The sequence below is a fragment of the Sciurus carolinensis genome, chromosome 1, assembly GCF_902686445.1.
Source record: "Sciurus carolinensis chromosome 1, mSciCar1.2, whole genome shotgun sequence".
NCBI lineage: Eukaryota > Metazoa > Chordata > Mammalia > Rodentia > Sciuridae > Sciurus > Sciurus carolinensis.
Window position 1 is genome coordinate 173,256,823 of NC_062213.1, and position 19,119 is coordinate 173,275,941.

Sequence of the window (19,119 nt, forward strand, 5' to 3'; positions counted from 1 at the left end):
TTGTGGAAGGTATTAAGTATTAGACACACCAGCAGTCACCAGATAGTGAGATACAAACGCCTCTTGCTCTTGTGACACTGACATGGGGTTCCTTGAGAGGTGAACTTGAGATAAATCAGAGTGGGCGGGGGGGGGTGGTGGTGGCCGGAACTGGGAAACATGTAGACTTTCAGGGAAAGGCTGTTTTCTTTTATTAGGTTTTATTAGGGTTAAGGAATATGAAGAACAGAAGATTAGAATATGAGACAAAGTTGACAGAGCCAACATTGGCCATGTTAGTTCTGTGCTATGCAATAATCCACAGTGGGGGCCTTGAAAAGGAATTGAATAGGGGAGGCAGATGAATCATGCCCCGCAAAAGAACACAGTTGAGCAACACACATAAAGGGAAAACAAAATTTGGATCATAATCAAGAGGTTGAGCTGGTAATCAAAAGCATTACCTCCAGGGTTACATACTGAACCTACAGAGGCAGGGCTACTTCTGATTTCCCCTGGAGGGTTATATTCAGGACAGATGGGAGTGGGGAGTATTGATGAAATGGAAATCACAAAAAAAAAAAAAACAAAAAACAAGAGGGGCAAAGGCCAGTCTGGTGATGCCAGTTTGACTTGAAAGGACTCAGGAGCAGAGAACTAGACTAGGGACTGGGGAGGACACAGAGATCCCCTTCACTTGGTCAGAGTCCTGTCCCCTCTCCAGACTTGCTCCAGGGTGTTGTAAAGGCCCAGTACTAATCTTTGCTTCAGATCTTGCTTGTGGGTCATGTGCATTTCTCTCCTAGGAGGATTAGGTCTTTGAGATTCGCCCCTTGTCTTACCTGTTCTGCTCAGAAATGTCTTTGCATAGTCTGGGTCATAGATAAAGAAAAATGCCTGAAAGGGTCCAACCCAGCAAGGGAAGGCACAAGGATATTTTTCAACAGTCTCCTCAAGTTTCTCCATTTTATCTTCCTGAAGAAACTGTAGGGGAAAAAAAAGAAAGAAAAAAAAAAGAAAGAAAAAAGAAAGTAAAGGAAATGAGAGAACTGGCTGGACTTGTCCTGTCTTAAAGATACAAGCTGAGTTCAAGGCTTGCTCAAAGTGGCCTCTTTTCTGAAGGTGAGTAAATGTACTTTCTCTGGGATTTCTAAGCTTGGGGATAATGTTCTTAAAAAGATTAGTGTACTTATTTTCTCAATATAAATGCACCCTAAGAACAAGTCACTGTCAAATGACATATACTGTGGGCTATTTTCCAACCAAGGGTAAAATGATTCAAGATTCACTTTCTGCCTCACGGCCAACATCACACACCTAGAGAGGGGGCAGAACCCAGAGGCTGCAGATGACTTTCCTGTTCAGGAAGCTAACTGTTAACAAGTTGAATGTGACCATCATCCAACTCACCATTTCCCCCCGCCTTTTCCTGTAATTATTGATCAGCAACTAACTAGTAAACACAAAAATCTGCCAACTCCATTTACAATGAAAGTCCAAATCTTTTCCCTTATAATTTATACAGGGTGAAGCAAACTCAAACACAAACTTTCAGTTTCCAATATTTATATAGCAGAGTACAAATACGACCACCAGATAGTAGAATACTACCAGAGGAAGATGTATCACTTTTATAAGCAGATTATTAACGATTCATTTAAATAATTCCTCTAAATCATTGAAAATAAGATTTGTTTACTTCTGCTTCTTGTGTAAAGTGGGATGCAGCTATATGTGTATTTGGGTGCTCTTGTCCATACATTTTGATCATGATTGTGGCAAACCCCACCTGCAGGGAAGCCTTAAGGTTGGTGAATTCTTCCTTGTGTGACTGCACAGCATGGTTGCTGTGTGATTGCCTTTATTCTCAGAAAAGGTGGAAAACTCTGGCTTCCAATTTCCTGTGTTTTAAGTTAGCTACTCTAACTCATGAGGTGTTCTCTGGATAGTTGAAGACCAATGAAAGGTTGAGACTCTTGAAACCTAGTTTTTGACTTGTTTTTTTTTTTTTTTTTTTTTTTAATTATTGTTCCCACAATCAAGCCAGTGACAAATATCCCCTGATTACACAGAGTGGTAGTTTCCAACAATGTGAATATTTATTCATTCATGAAAAAATAATCAAACGAGTATTTATAGAGGGCCTCTTACACATACTAGGTAATAGAGACAGAAAAAAATAAGAAATTCAAGTTCTTTGCTCTTGTGAAACTTATAATCTAAATGAGGATTGTTTACTTATGTAAGAAATTGTCTTAGATGCCTCCAGTCACATCAAAGTGTTTGGTTTTACTTTTAGTCATTTCTCACTGGACAAAAAAGACAGATAGCTTGTGAATCTTATAATATATTTAAGTCAATTTTTATTTCTTTACTTACACAGAAGTATTTAAATTCATTTGAAAATAGGTGCTACAAGTACTTAGAAACATTGCTAAGAAATGTTCAGAAAGTGTATTGTGTCCTCAAAATAGTAATAACTAACATTTACAAAACACTGCTATGAGATAGGTGCTACTAAGTGTTTTTCATGTTTAATATTTACAACAGGAATCTTATGAAAAAAACAATTGCTACCCTCATTTTATAGATGAGGAAATTGAGCCTTAGAGACACAATTTCCTCATCTGTGAAGTAATTTGTCCAAGGTCATACAGCCAACCACCAATAGTAAGGACTCAAACACAGATGAAACTTTGAAGCTCAAGTACTTTACTATGTAGTGACGCAGACTTTCCTACATTATATCCAGGAATGTACCCACATATACACAAAGACACACCTGCATATAAACATACTAGGTCCCATAAACTGGCTGAGATTTATTGACCTATTGAATAAATATTAAACCACCTGACCTGTTCTATGTAGCCAATAGATTTTTGAATAAATTAATTTATTTACCACCTAATATGCAGGCATGACATCAAAACTGAACCAAGAAATTATAGAAAACTTAAACTGATCAATAACAAGAATGAAATAAAAGCAGTAATAAAAAGCCTTCCAACAAGAAAAACCCAGGATCAGATGGATTCTCAGCTGAATTTTACCAGATCTTTAAAGAAAAACTAATGTCAATGCTCCTCAAATTATTCTATGAAGTCAGTCTACCCTGATACCAAAACCAGATAAGGACACACCAAGGTAAGAAAACTATAGACTAAGATCTCCAACGAACTTAAGTGCAAAAATCCTTAATAAAATATAAGAGATTATAATATAAACACATTAAGTAGATTGTATATCATGGTCAAGTTGGTTTCACCCCAGTTGCAAGGATGGCACAGTATACCCAAATCAACAAATGTAATTGACCACATAAATACAAGTAAGGACAAAAGTCACATGGATGCAGAAATATTGACAAAATTCAGCACCCATTCATTAAAAAAAAAAAAAAAACCCTGAAGAAACTAGGAATAGAAAGAACCTACTGTTACAGTTTAGATGTGCGGTGTCCCTCAGAAGATCATGTGTAAGACAATGCAAGGGGGTTTGGAGAAGATTGGGTTGTGAGAGCCTTAACCCAATCAGTGAATTAATCACCTGATAGGGATTAACTGAGTGGTAACTGAAGGCAGGTAGGGTATGACTGGAGAGGGTGGGACATTGGAGGCGAGATTTTGGGGTATGTATTTGTATTTGGCAAGTGGAGTCTCTCTCTCTCTCTCTCTCTCTCTGCTTTCTGATTGTAATGTGAGCTGCTTCCCTCTGCCACACTCATCCGCCATTATGTTCTGCCTCACCTCGAACCCTGATGAATAGAGCTGGCCTTCTATGGACTAAGACCTCTGAAGTCATGAGCCTTCAAATAAACTTTTCTCCCTCTACAACTGTCCTGCCTGAGTCTTTTAGTCACAGCAGTGAAAAAGCTTAAACACCTACCTGAACATCATATAAGAAAAACCCAAACTAAACACAATGTTGAAAGAAGAAAAACCAAAACATTTCCTCTAAAATCAGGAATAAGACAAGAATATCCAGTGTCATAATCTAATTCAACAGAGTACTTGAAAACTTTAGTCAGAGCATTTAGATAAGAGAAGGGAATAAGGGATACAAACAGGAAAAGAAGAAGTCAAGTTATCACTGTTTGAACAGGATATGATCCTGTATGTAGAAGATCCAAAGCATTCCTCCAGAAGACACCTAGATCTAATAAACAAATTCAGCAAAGATCAGGATACAAAATCAGTGTATAAAAATTGATAGCTTTTCTATACACCAATAACTAACCCACTGAAAAAGAAATCAGTAAAAGATCTCCATTCATGATAGCCTCAAAACAAACAAACAAACAAGTAAATAAATAACATAGGAGTAGATCTAATCAAGGAAGAGGACATCCTCTACATTGAAAATTATGGAAAACCAAAAAAAAAAAAAAAAAAGAAATTGAAGAAGACATTAGAAGAATGGAAAGACTTCCTATATACTCGGATAGGTAAAAATAATGTCAAATGGCCATATTTCCAATAGCAATCTACAGATTCAATGCAATTCCCATCAAAATACCAATGATATTCTTTACAGAGGTAGAAAATCAGTTCTAATATTAATGTGAAAGAATAAAGGACCCTGAATAACCAAAATAATCCTAAGCAAAAGAGCAATGTTGGAGGCATCACAATACCCTTTTGCAAATAATACAGTGTGAGAGTAACAAAAACAGCATGGGACTGGCTTAAAAACAGATATGTAGACCAACTGAATAGAATGGAAGACACATAGATAAACCTAGCCAGATACAGTCGTCTGATCATTGACAAATGCACCCAAAACACACTTAGGAGAGAAAACGGTTTATAAAAAACAAATAATGCTGTGAAAATTGGATATCCACATGTAGAATGAAATTAGATCCCTCTCTTTCATGCCAGACAAAAGTCAACTCAAAGTGGATCAAAGATGTAGACATTGGACCACAAACTTTGCAAATGCTAGAGGAAACCATAGTGACACACTCCAACATATAGGCTCAGGTAATAACTTCCTCAACAGGACTGCAAAAGCTCAGGAAATAATGCCAAGGACAAATAAATGTGATGGCGTCAAATTGAAAAGATTCTGTACAGCAAAATAAATAAGTGTGTGAAAAGAATGGGAGAAAATCTTTGCCAGCTGCTCTTCTGACAGGGGATAAATATCCAGAATATATAAAGGATTTTTAAAAACTTAACACTTCCTGAAAAAAAAAACAATTTGCCCAATTAATAGATGGTCAAATGAATGAAATATATTTTTCAAAATCAGAAATCAAAATAGTCAACAAATATCTGAAAAAGAGTTTGACATTTTTAGCCTTTAGGGAAATACAAACTAAAACTTCATTGAGATTTCATCTTACTCCCATTAGAATGGCAATCATCAAGAATACAAATAATAATAAATGCTAATGAGGAAGTGGCAAAAAGGAACACTTATATTTTGTTGGTGGGATTGTAACTAAGATGACCACTATGGAAATCAGTATGGAGGTTCCTCAGAAGACTAGAAATATAACTACCATATGACCCAGCTATTCCACTATTTGGTATTTATCCAGAATGATTAAACTAGCATACTGTAGCTATATATAGAAATAAGAGCACATATATTTACATATATACACCAAATTTTTGGAGCATTATAGTTATACATAGTACTTGAGTTCATTTTGACAAAATCATACAAGCATGGTATTTGATTTACTCCATTTCAATCCTTGTTTCCCCCACTTTCCCTCTTCTCTTCCCTCCCCCTATTTTCCTTCCTCTACTCTGCTGATCTTCCTTTTGCTTGTTTATTTTTGATTGGTGCTTTCTATGTATACTCTACTTAAAGGTGGAATTTACTGTGGTATATTTGTACATGCACAGAGCATGATTTTGTTAAATTTATTCTGCATTTCCTCTCCTTTTTGGTCCCTCCTCCATCTCTATTTCCTTCTTCTAGTCCACTGATCTTCCCTATATCTTTATGATATCTCATCCCTTTTTCCCCTTACTGTGTTCTAGCTTCCCCATATGAGAGAAAACATTTGACCTTTGATTATCTGAGTCTGGGTTATTTCACTTAGCATGATGTTCTCCAGTTCTATTCATTTACTGGCAAGTGTGATAATTTCATTCTTCTTTATGGCTGAGTAAAACACACACATATGCACATATATATATCACATTTTCTTGATCCATTCATATATCTGTATCTATATCCATATCTGTATCACATTTTCTTAATCCATTCATCTATTGACAGGAATCTGAACAGGTTTCATAATTTGGCTATTGTGAATTGTGTTGCTATAAATATCGATGTGGCTGTATTACTATGGTATGCTGACTTTAGTTCTTTTGGATAAATACCAACCAATATATCATACTTTCTTAATCCATTCATATATATATATCTGGATCACATTTTCTTAATCCATTCCTCTATTGACAGACATCTGGACAGGTTCAATAATTTGGCTATTGTGAATTGTGTTGCTATAAACATTAATGTGGCTACATTGCTATAGTATGCTGATTTTTGTTCTTTTGGATAAATACCAATAATTGGGATAGCTGGGTCATATGGTGGTTTCATTCCTAGTTTCTTGAGGAATCTCCATAATGCTTTTCAGAGTGGTTGTGTTAATTTGCAGTCCTACCAACAATTACATACTTATGTTTATAGCATTGCAAATCACTATAGCCAAGTTAGGGAACCAGCCTAGGTGTCCATTAACAGATGAATGAACAAGGAATGTGATACAAATACACAGAGGAAGTTTACTTAGCCATGAGGTACGATAAAATTATATCATTAATAGGAAGGAACTATAGAACATTATGTTAAGTAAAACAAACCAGACCCAGAAAGTCAAGGGTCATATGTTTTTTCTCACATTTGGAAACCAGAGAGAAAAAAAAGTGTGTGGGGGGGAGAGAGGAAATATCATAAAAACAGGAGGGAGACCATTAGGGTAAAAGAAAGGGATCAGGGAGAAGGAGATACTGTGGAAGGAAATTGATAAATTATGTTATATGCATGTTTAAACATAATACTATGAATCCCACTATTATCAGAATTTATTATCAGAAAATTATCAGCATTTTCAATAGTTAACCCGAAAAGCTAGAGACAATGAAACAATGTCTTCAAAATTCTGAGAGAAAATAATTTCTAAAGAATTCCATACCTAACCAAACTTAATTCCATTCATGTTTGAAATTAGAATATTTATAGCCATTTAATAGCTCAAAAAACATTCCTTCACTCATTCCCAAGAATCAAGCCATAAAAATGGTGAAATAAATAGGAAACAGGGCTGGGGAGATAGCTCAGTTGGTAAAGTGCTTGCCTTGCAAGCACAGATCCCTGGGTTCGATCCCCAGCACCGCAAAATAAATAAATAAATAAATAAATAGGAAACAAAAGAAGACAGAGTGTCCAGCAGACATAAGATGTGACATAGGACAGCATCAATGGGAAGTCCTGGAACAATAGCTGTGTACCAGGCCTAACTAGATTGGAGCCGGAGGAGAGGGCTTGGTAGAAATGTCTCCAAGAAAGAATATGGACCAATAGATTACTTGGTATGTTTGAATGTTGGAAAATATTGAGATTGTGTGATAGCATTATTAAAGCTATTTCCAAAAAGAGCATTACAGATATTGAAAAACTAAGCACATGGGATACTGAGGAAGTTAGCAATACCATAGGGGAGGGAGCTCCACTAGAAAAGGGACAAACTCAACCTGGACCATTTAGATCAGCAGTAAATAGCATTGATATAATAACAATACAAATAATTTTATATTGAACAAACAAGTACAATATAACTATATTGGGACAGAGGAAGAGAAAGCATTACCTGTCATAAAAAAGTTCACACAAGGATGTCTGAAATTATTAAACTAACAAATGCAATATAGTAATACTATTTTACAAGTAAGGATTTAAATAACAGAAGAAACAGACAAGAGTTGAATGTGGTTGTTTTAGGGGAAAAGGATCCTGTAGTAATTCCCAGCAACATACTACATGCCCCACCCATTCTTTTAAGATTCTGCACAGCCCTTATCAGACATTCTTTCCTCTCCTAGGAATTCTCCAAGACTCCATATGCTTCTATTGAAGCATTTTCTACCTTGTGTTTTCATTTCTCTTGGTGGCCTAAGTCTGTACCTGACTTGGGTCCCTTGAAGGTAGGCACCCATTTTCTTTTTGTAATTCTAGTATCTATCACACAGGTGCCACACAAAATTGGTTGAATGAAAAGAAAATCAGGACTGCGAGTGGATTTAGAGAACAGGAGAGACCAAAAAGCAACAGTCTTCCTCTATTTGACAAATTTCAATCAATCAATATTTCTTAAAAGGTTGGCTGGCGTTGCTCCCTGCTTCACAAGAATCTTAGGAAAAGGAAGTTAATTTTCTTTGGTTAGAATGGACTAAAGGGTGTCAACAATTGTGTCTAATGTTGCACATTTTCTGCAATTAATAAGTATTATTTATAGTAACATACTATCTTAATATATGTGGAAGGCATTTTATAACGTAGTACACATATACACAGAAAAGATGGGTGAAGCAGTTGGCGGTTACCCCTCGCTTTTTCAATAGTCTCTCTAAATAGCTCCCTCCCAACCCCCACTGCTTCTTCTCTAATGACCTTTCCCTGTGGGGCTGCTGGAAGTCTCTAGGGTAATGAAAAGGTGCTGAGAGTCACAGGCTGAGCTGGGAGGTACGTGCAGGACCCAGGGTCTGGAGAGAGGAAGAGCCGCAGACGCCTGGCGGTTTGCAGGCTTTCTCTGCAGCATCCTCTTCTGTCCACCCTCCCTTCCATCTACCTTCTGGTGCCCGTAGAACCAGTGGGTGGGAGGCGCCGGGAAGAGGCGTAGGTCTCGCAGCAGTCGCTGCCTCCGTAGGTAGAGTTTGATGGCCTGCAGCAGACCCAGGGCCAGGCAGAACACGAACGCCAGGTATAAGGGCCGCGCCCATCGCGTTTCCAGCCAGGAGGCCTCCATTGCTCTGCGCTCGCTAAACGCGCCGGCAGGCTCCAGGGACCAGGAGGTCGTGCGCTTTCCCCACCCCGGAGGTGGCGAGCATCACCCAAGGCTGTCTCCTCTCAGCCCTGCATTTCCCAGGGAAGGAGAAAGGGCGGTGGGAGGGGCAGTTCAGGCCCGGGGAGAGGAGGCAGGAGCGCGTTCTTGATTTCTAACCGGCTATCCACTGGTGCGCGTCTTGTTTTAGGCAGATTTCTTTCACTGCCCTGTGGTGTAGTATTTTAAGTGTGATAATTTTCAATCATGGGAGATATGCATTTAGATTTTGAAATAACGCCAGGCTGAGCTAATTGTTTTTCCTTTTAGTCACCAATAAATAATATAAACTGCTTATGCAAAAAGACCTTCCCTCCCACTCTGGAATTCTATCAAAAACCACAGGGTGAGTGAGGGAGGGGAGGTGTATGATTATTGTAAGTATATAATGTGGACTGACCAAGACTGCTAGTAAATGTTTTACAATTGCTTCTCGCCCTGATTTGTGGTTTGTACCAGCGTCTACAATGTTTCAAACTGTGGGTGCGAGGGCACTGATCCCAGAATTGGGAAGAGATACACAATAACACATCATCATATAGTATTTCCATCATTCAGATATGATCAGGGCTCAGTGCGTAATTTATGTCTCTCAGTGCAAAATAAATGTAGGATCAAAGTTTTATTAATTTTAAGATAACAGAAGAACTTTAAACCAAACACATGCTCTTCAGAGTTCAGGGCCCTGGGTACAGTTTAGGTCCCAGCTCATGAAACTAGCCAGAACCGGGTGCAAGAAACAACCTCAAGAACACAGACAATAGTAAACTGTAAAATACGGTCATCCCTCCATAGAAGTGACTTGTTGCACAATAATTAAAGAAACAATCAATCACTTTTAGAATGCTTTAACCAACCACCAGATATTCTCACCCCTTCTCTACCCAGTGCTCTAGAGAATGTCTTCTGTTCACTCATACTTTTTTATGTGAAACTTTTATTGGTTCTTTTTGCTTATACATGACAATAAACTCCATTCTGATAAAATTATATATGCATGAAATTTATCTTATTTTAATTAGGGCCCCAGTCTTGTGGATCACGTATTTTCAAACATAGTTTTTTGAAAGCCTATTCATTCAACAAATATTGACCACCTATGACACATGATTCAGTGTTCTCAAAGCTGGAGAGAAAGCAGTAAGCGAAATAACCTCTCTGTTATCACAGAGAGGGTTTCTGTGTTTTCTGTCCTTTGTACCTGGGTCCTAAGCTATCACCTGATGGGTGCAGAATCATTCAGGGTCCAACTATAGCTGCAACCAGTGCTGAAACCAGTTTCCACAAGCAAGAATCTGCTTATATATCATATATAAAGATATATGTACAGTAAATCCTCTGTGGATTGAAAATATTTGAAAAAATTGCATCTGTACTGAACATGTACAGACTTTTTTTCTTGTCATTATTTCCTAAGCAGTACAACAGTTATATACATGGCATTTACATTGTATTATGCATTACAAGCACTCTAGAGATAATTTAAAGTATACAGGAGGATGTGGTTAGGTTATATGCAAATACTATGCCAGGGACTTGAACACCTGTGAATTTTGGTATCCTTCTTGGGGAGTTGTTCCTGAAACCAATCCCCCATGAATACTGAAGGATGACTGTAATTAGAAAATGATGAGCTTTTATAATTTATTTCCTATCCAATGGTGAACAAGGATTTTACAGGCCTGATTTCCCAAGTTTCTGTCCCTCCTCTCTCAGCCTTCTTTGTAGGCACTGCCCATCATCCATTCATTTGTTCATTTACTTATGCTAAGGCAGGCGTGATTTAGATGTTTGGATTTAGAGCCCTGAACAATAAACCCAATTTCTGCTATAGCTCCCTTCTCTTCTCCTTGTCAGTGCCCACCCCAACCAAATTCCCTCCCAGTCTTTGGGATTTTAGTTGGCAGGTAAGTGGTCACAACAGTCCCTAGGGCCAGTAACTTCATCTGGACCAAGTTCTGGCCTCTTGGATATTCCATTACACCATAGCAGTAAATGTTTCAGCTTGGTCTTCCCTAGATATTCCCACCTCTAGCCTACCTTTAGTCCTCAACTGGGCATGGTTATTTGACAGTGTCTGAGAATCTTCTGGTTTACAGTTTCTTCTGGGTAACTCATGACACCTTAGTTTCCTGCTTCTTGCCCAAACCATGATTTGTGTATGGTGACCTTCATGTGACCACATAGTGTCGGGGCTAAAGACCTTAGATCTGGTTCTACCTCAGGGTCCTGGCTGTTCTCAGCTTCATGATATTTATCCTCATCTGGTCCTTGGGTCCCTTGTGTTCTGGCAGATACAGGATGTGATTGGCGAACTTCTAGTTAGTCCTCAGGGTCAGAGCTAGTCCCACCCAGGCTCTTGCTGGTGGTGTGAATCCCTCTGAGGTACGAGCAGTCCAAGAAGTAGCCCCTCTGCTTCAGGGTCAATTTCCCCAACTCAGAATCACTCCACGTCTTCTTGGGGGTAACAAAGTCGCTTTGGAGACTTTTTGTACTCTCCGCAGGAGCCTAAGAGAAGCTTGAAGGTGTTAGCCTAGGTCCTCTCTCTCCTTCACTCCATTTTCACTCTGGTTCCTTCTCCAAAGGAAGCAAGTAAAAAAATCAGTGCTCTTAACTTTTCCTCCAATCTCTCTTCTATAGTTAGATATTGAATATTCCCCAAAGGCAGTGTGCTGGGGTCAGAGTCCCTGCAAGCAATTCCCAACAAGGTCATTCGTAATGGAGCCATAGGAGCAAAGCCAAAGCTGTAAGGAGAACCAAGGAAGGTAGAGGTGCCACAGCATGCAACACTTGTAGAGGAAAGCTATTGGCAGTGTGCAAAGCCAGCCTGAGAATGTGGTCATGTGGGTTGGAATTAGCAAGGCCGCAGGGGTGGGGCTGCTCAAGCCTTTGGGAGCCCACCTTCCGCACAGTGTGCCCTGGATGTCAGAAATGGAGCTTTAGGATTTCATGTTTGCCCTTCTAGGTTTCAGTCTTGTTTGAGTCTGATCCTTCCTTACTTTTTTCCTATTCTTTGTTAATATTTATTCTATGCCTGTCCCACCATTGTATTTTGGAAGTATGTAAACTGTTTCTTTTTTATTTTTATAGGAATGCACAGCTGAGTTTGCCTTAGGTCTCAAAAGAGACTTTAGACTTAGACTTTTGAACCATGCTGTAATAGTTAAGATTTGGGGGCCTCTTGGGTTGGAATGAGTGCATTTTGCATTGTGTAAAGGTGTGGTCAAGGAGGGTGCAGTTGCTAGTATCTATATAAAGAAGCCAAGATAGATATGAACTCAAAGATAGATATGAATCTTTAGAGACCAGGAGAGGAATGCTATGGCTTGGATGTTGAATGTCCCACAAAGATCTCTGTGTTAAAGGCTTAATCTCCAAGGGCATGATATTGGGAGATGCTGTGAACCTTTAGGAGGTGGGGCCTAGTTGAAGGTCCTTAGGTCACTGGTCATGTGCTGTGGAGGGCATTGTTGAACCCCATCTCTTCCTCTTTTTCTTTGCTTTCTGGCTTGTAAGTTAAGCAGTTTGTCCTTCCATGCATTCCAATCATAATGTGCCAACTCACCAGAGGCCCAGAGAATTGGGGTCACCTGATCTTGGACTGGAATCTACAGAACTGTAAGTTAATAGTCGTTTTCTCTTTATAAGTTACTTGCCTCAGGAATTTTACTATAGTGACTGAAAACTGATATAATATAATATCCAAAGCTCCATTTGCAGAATTTTAATCTCCATGGGAAAAAGAAACCCTCCTATTACTAAATACCTGACCTCTGCCACTCCTTGTCTTACTGTACCAGGCTGTAAGAGGTGAACTTTTCCTGCCATCTTCATTTCATGTGATAGGAAATTTACTTATGCTATTGGTTCACTCTGTCTTTGACTGAGAATGAAGATCTATAAGCTACTCCAACAGGGCATGGTAATGGAAGATAAAGAAATTTAGAAAAGTATTTATTCTTGGCAAAGACCAGCTTTCAATATTTACCACAACTCAAAATCCTATGCTGAACACCAAAAACTGAGCAATGACTCCTTACTGCTCTTGGCACTTAATTGAATTTCCTTGGTTACAGTATAGGGGACTGGAGTATGAGGAAGTCTTAGCAATATAATGAGCAGTGCCCCTTGATGAAAACAACACCCTGAGATTGCCAGAAAGAGTCCTTCAACCTCTTCCAATGCTCATCTGATGACTCCTTCCATGTGACACACAAGAGACAGGAAGTTTCTGCATCAGGGAGCTGCCTCAAAACTGCACAAAACCAGCAGGAAATTATACATTTGTCTATAAATAGGGTAGTACAAGGTAACAAACTTTTGACCAAAGTTATAACTCAACACAGCAACACATATCTTTAATCCTTTAAAATGTAGAAATATATTATTACTCAATAATCAGTAATTTTTTTTAGATAAATTGTTTTGGAACATGTAACAATGGGATAAAAATCTAGAGATTTGTGGTGCTGGATCCCAGGACAGCAGTGCCACCCACCAACATGGGATTCCAGAGATTCACTCATTTGCTTAGTTAGCAGACATGTAAGATGTTCACGGTGTCCCAGGCCCTATTAGCTGCATGCTGGGAACTCAGGGTAGTGGGGAGATGAGAACTGCTTATGTACTCTTAAGGTAGCCATCATATAAGTGGTACTGATATTCAAGGCAGGCCAAGGAGAATCCAAGTTGTCTAATTAGGTGAAAGGATGCAGGAGAGAATGCAGGAAAAGCTTCACAGCCAAGGAGATACTTTCATCTATCTGTGTATCATGCAGCTATTCATTGAGCAATTACCACTTGCCATGCATTGCCCTTGGCACTGAGCAAACCAGACAAGATCCTGCCTTCATGTGGCTTAAGGTCTAGTGCGACTATGCCTTAAGATGCTATAAGGTATCTCATAGGTGGACAAGGTGGGAGAGGTTGTTCCGCAGGCAGAAAAATGTGTGAACAGAGCATAATAGTCCAAACCAACTGACTTGTGGGTGTTGTTTAGCATGGCTAGATGTTCAAGTCTCAGTAAGTAACACAGGTGCTAAGACTACATATGGGACAAGTGTCAAACTGCAGGAGTTTGTGAGGCCCAGTTAAGGAGTTTGGACTTTACTTAAGGCCATGGGAATCCACTACAGATTTATGATGGAAAAATGACACGGTTGGATAGTAGATCAGTTAAATATTTTTTGTGTATTTACTAGGTATCAATCACTGTTCTAAAATAAATTATGTCTAGTAACTTATTTAATCTTCATAATAAATATTTGAGGTCGGTATTACTATTATCCCATTTTACATATATGAAAACGGAGACACAGAGAAATTGTGCAACTTGCCCCAAGGATATCAGAGAGTAAGAAATGGGGCCAGTATTGGAATCCAAGCTACCTAACTCCAGGTACTGAGACCTTAACATTTATGAGAATAAATTGGAGGATAGTGGTATAAATGGACCTAGGGAGACCAGTCCTAATGCTGTTGCAATATTCAGAGAAGACATGATGGTGCCTCGATGGGGGGTGCAGTGGACCTTTGCCCCTTTAGTCCAGAGTGTGTGGGAGAGACATTGGGGTGTATTTTTAACGGGTGTTGGTGACTGGATATGGGTGCAACAGGGAAGAAGTCCAGGGTGATCTGTTTCTATTTACTGAGATAGTAAGAGCAAGAAGAGTCAGTCTTCCCTAACCCCAGCCACATCCCTGCCACCTGCCCTTGTGTGGCTTCTGCTTTTCTCAAAGGGATCCTCAAGACTTACTTTTCTTCAAACAATTCCGTAACCACCAAGTCCATGGGAATCTATCTTGTGAACAATTAAAGCATGTACTTTGATGTCTCTCATTTGGCACTTCATTCACTAATGTGCTCATTTATTTGTATTTCTTTCCCTATTCAGCAATCCAATGCAGACTTATGATGCATCTCTTTGTATATTCATCTTATCCTTCTTTTCCCTCCCTCCTTCCTTCCTTCCTTTCTTTCTTTATTTCTTTCTTCATTTTTGTGGTATAGGGGATTAAACCCAGGGTCTCACACATACTAGGCAAGTCTGCTACTGCTGAGCTATACCCCCAGCTCTTTTAAAAAAAAAAAATCTTGAGACAGGTCTCACTAAGTGGCCCAGGATCCTCTCAAACTTGCTATCCTCCTGCCTTAGGCTTTGGAGAGCCTGCAATTATCGGTGTGCACCACTGTGTTAGACTTCAACTTATTTTTCTAATCAGGTTTTTAAACTGCATGGCAGCTCAAACATGTTTTTTCCCCAATTATTGGATTTTCTTGGAGCCCATGTTTGGGCTAGGTACACAGAAGCTATTTCATGAAGTTATTTAATTCTCTTCACCTAGGAAGACATATTGGGGCTAGGGAAGCTATATAAGAAAAAGCAGGAGAGAAACATAAATCATTAATGTATAGAACAAGTGGGCAATACAGAAATGGAGATGTTCCAGACCAAGAAGTTTGTCTGTTAAGAGAATAAGTATAAGGCCGCTGGTGGGAACAGAGGTGAAAAGAGAAGAATGAAGTAAAATAAAATGATAATAAAGTAAAAGTAAAATGATGGTTATTGTTAAGACAAGAAGTTTTGTGCTTGCTCTAAAGGCAAATGGCAAGAGAAAGAATGTCAGATTCCTAGAGAGGGTCGGTAAGAGAGAAAATATAAGACAAGGGAATGCTTTGAGGGGCAGAGGGGGTGAATAAGGCGTCAGGCAGATTGGATGAAATGAAAAGATGGGGCACAGAAATTTCATAGTGAGCCCTAAGCACTTTTATGAAAGTATCAAGGGTGGGAAGTGATCACTATGTTCTGTTCTTAATCAACACAGAAGTAGTTTCTGAAGTGGTTCAACTGAGAAGAGCAACGCATTAGAAGCATAGAGGAAGGAAGAATGGGAGGAGAGAGTGGACAGATTAGATCTCTGATGCCAGTTGAACTCAATTTTCTTAGTGAATTCTAAGGCATCTTCTGCCCAGGCAGGGGCAGGGAGATTGGGTACCCTAGCAGAGAAGAAATTTGAAACAGTTGCTAGGTATCATTATCCCATTGTGTTGCTTAAGTAGTTTTTAAAAATTTCATTTTAATATGGAGAAAGATACCCTGCTGTAAATACAAAGATGGAAATTGTCAAAATAAAGTTAATTAAGAATGTACCTTGGAATGAATGGAAGGGAAGGGGAATGGATACAGGAACAACAGTAGGGTGAATTGGACATAACTTTCCTATGTTCATATATGAATACATGACCAGTGTGATTCCACATTATGTATAATCACAAGAAAGGGAAGTTATACTCCATGTATATATAATATGTCAAAATACAGTCTACTGCCATATATAACTACAAAGAACAAAAGTTTTTTTTAAAAATTACCATGGAAAACTTCCATGCATATTGCATTTATGACAATAATCTCAGCAAATTTGCAGAAGTATTACTCTTTCAATTTAATTTTTAATGATTTTATTCAAAGTGTTAATTGCATTGGTAATAGTTCTGATGGGTCACTTGTTTTTTCTTGCCATCTTTACATTTTTAACAATTGATTTTCATTCGCTTGAAATAATTAGGTTGGAGGAAGAAATGCAGGCATATTCAGTTGCATTAGAGTTTAGTTCTAGAAATACTTCAATTTTATAATATTATAATTCTAAATAATCATTATCAATACATAACAAAAACAAGATTTTCAATTCATTTGATTAAACATTTCCTCAGAGTTGGGATCATGTGATCTGAATCTTAGCCATTATGAAAACAAAACAAGGATAGGAATTTGCTTTCCTGCCCTGACTGCCCTACATTAAACTTTACTTGAGGCAAGAAGGTACAGAGATAGTCTCCTTAAACGGGAAAGGAAAAGAGAAATTGGAATATTTACACTTCCTTGTGCTTCATAATTGTTTACAGATCAAAGCCTGCTGATCAATTTTCTGCAAGTGTGTCACTTCTGTGTCTAGAACATAACCCTTGAATTCACGTGGTACTTGGGCAAGCAGCAACCTCTCTAGGCCTCTGTCACCCCAACTATGAAAAATGGTGTACTGGTCATAGCTCTGTTGAGCTAGGTTGCTGAGAGATCAAAGACAACATCCAAAAATGGGAAGTGAGGCATAAGGTTTATTGAAAAATGCTCACAGAGAAAATCCAGTGGCAATGAGTTGGATAAGTATTTTTAACCAGAAAGCCCAGGGGCAATATGCTGGACAAGTACTTCACCAGAAGGTCTAGTGGCAGTGGACTAAACAGGTACTTCACCAGAAAATCTTGCTTCCGTTCCCCATGATTCTTTGTCCAGTGGCAACTCCATGGTGCTCTTGCATCAGGGAGCAGGGTTTTTTATAGGTTAGGGTTACTAGGTTACAGAGGTAGTGACAACATTAACTTAATGTGCTTTGTTCCATTGTGAAACCAGCTTTCTACAGAAAACACTGTTATGGTTTGAATGTGAAGTGTCCCCCAAAAGCTTATGTATGAGATGATGCAAGAATTTTTGGAGGTGAAGCACAAGAAATAACATCAACAATCAACAAGTGGGATGCCATTAAACTAGAAAGCTTTTGCACAGCTAAGGAAATGATTAAGAGTGTGAAGAAAGAGCCAACGAAATGGGAGGAAAGTTGACCTGCTACTCCTCCTATAGGAGATTAATATCCAGAATATTTGAAGAACTTAAAAAATTTAGAACCAAAAAATAAATAAATAAAAACCCCCAAACCCACAAAACCCAAAAACGAATAACCCAATCAATAAATGGGTAAAAGAACCAAACAGAAACTTCTCAATAGAAGAAACACAAAAGGCCAATAAATACATGAAAAAATGTTCAACATATCTAGCAATCAGGGAAATGCAAATCAAAACTACATTAGGTTTCCATCTTACTTCAGTCAGAATGGCAAAAATACAAACAACAATAAATGCTGACAAATTTGCAGGGAGAAAGGAACGCTTGTACATTGTTGGTGGGTCTACAGACCAGTACAACCACTCTGGAAAGCAGTTTGGAGATTCTTCAAAAAACTAGGGATGGAACCTTCATATGACCCAGCTATCCCACTCCTGGGTATTTTCCCAAAAGATCTAAAATTGGCCTACTACATCAACACAGTCACATCAATGTTTATAGTAGCACAATTCACAATAGCTAAATTATGGAAACAACCTAGATGCCCATCAATAGATGAATGAATTAAGCAATTATGGTATGTATATAGTATGAGTTCTACTCAGTCATTAAAAAGAATGAAATTATGGCATTTGCTACTAAATGGATGGAAATGGAGAAAATCTTGCTAAGTGAAATTAACCAAACTCAGAAACTCAAAGGTCAAATGTGTTCTCTCATATGTGGAAGCTAGAGTAAAATAAAGGAAAGGGAGAGGGAAGAATAAGATTACATAAAGAACCAATAAGTACAAATTAATAGATGAGCTAAAGGAAGTCTAGTAGAGTAATGAGAAGGGGAGAGTATGGGGCGGGGGATGGGAGGGAAAGGGTATGATCATGAGCTGAAATTGATTTTCTTGCATGCCTGAGTTTGTCAGGATGAACCCAACTACTATGTATAACCATGAAGATATAATTTTAAAAACAAGAAAAGAATTTCTGGAGGTGAACTGATTAGATGATGAGAGGTACCTAATCAGTGGATTAGACCACTGATACAGATTAATGGGCAGTAACTATAGGCAGGCAGGGTGTGACTGGAGGAAGTAGGTCACAGGGGGGCGTGCCTTTGGGGTTTATGTTTTGTCCTTGGTGAATAGAGCTCTCTCTGCTTCCTGATTGCCATGTCCTGAGCTGTTTTCCTCCTTTGTGCCCTTCTGCCACAATGTTCTTCTGCCTCACCTCAGGCCCAGACCTATGGAGTCAGCTGTCTATGGACTGAGCTCTTCGAAACTCTGAACCCAAATAAACTTTTCCTCCTCTTTTGTAGTTCTTGTCAGGTCTTTTGGTCATAATGACAAAAGAGCTAATGAAAGTACATGGTTTGAAAATTACATCTTAGTAAAGCTTTTTTTTTTTTTTTCAAAACTTAGTCTCAAACTAGGAGATGCAGCCTTTTT

At 38.7% G+C, this 19,119-nt stretch overlaps 1 protein-coding gene across 1 annotated transcript in view; it reads right to left on the reverse strand.

The window, feature by feature from the left end:
• Positions 1–9,078, reverse strand: part of LOC124992327 (cytochrome P450 4X1) — a 35,571-nt gene extending 26,493 nt beyond the window's left edge. The window contains exons 1-2 of the mRNA XM_047563025.1: positions 8,801–9,078; positions 822–963 (exon numbers count right to left, since the gene is read on the reverse strand). Of these exons, the coding sequence (XP_047418981.1) occupies positions 822–963; positions 8,801–8,977 (319 nt within the window). The 5' untranslated portion in view covers positions 8,978–9,078. The remainder of the gene's footprint in view (positions 1–821; positions 964–8,800) is intronic.
• Positions 9,079–19,119: the final 10,041 nt, after the last annotated feature.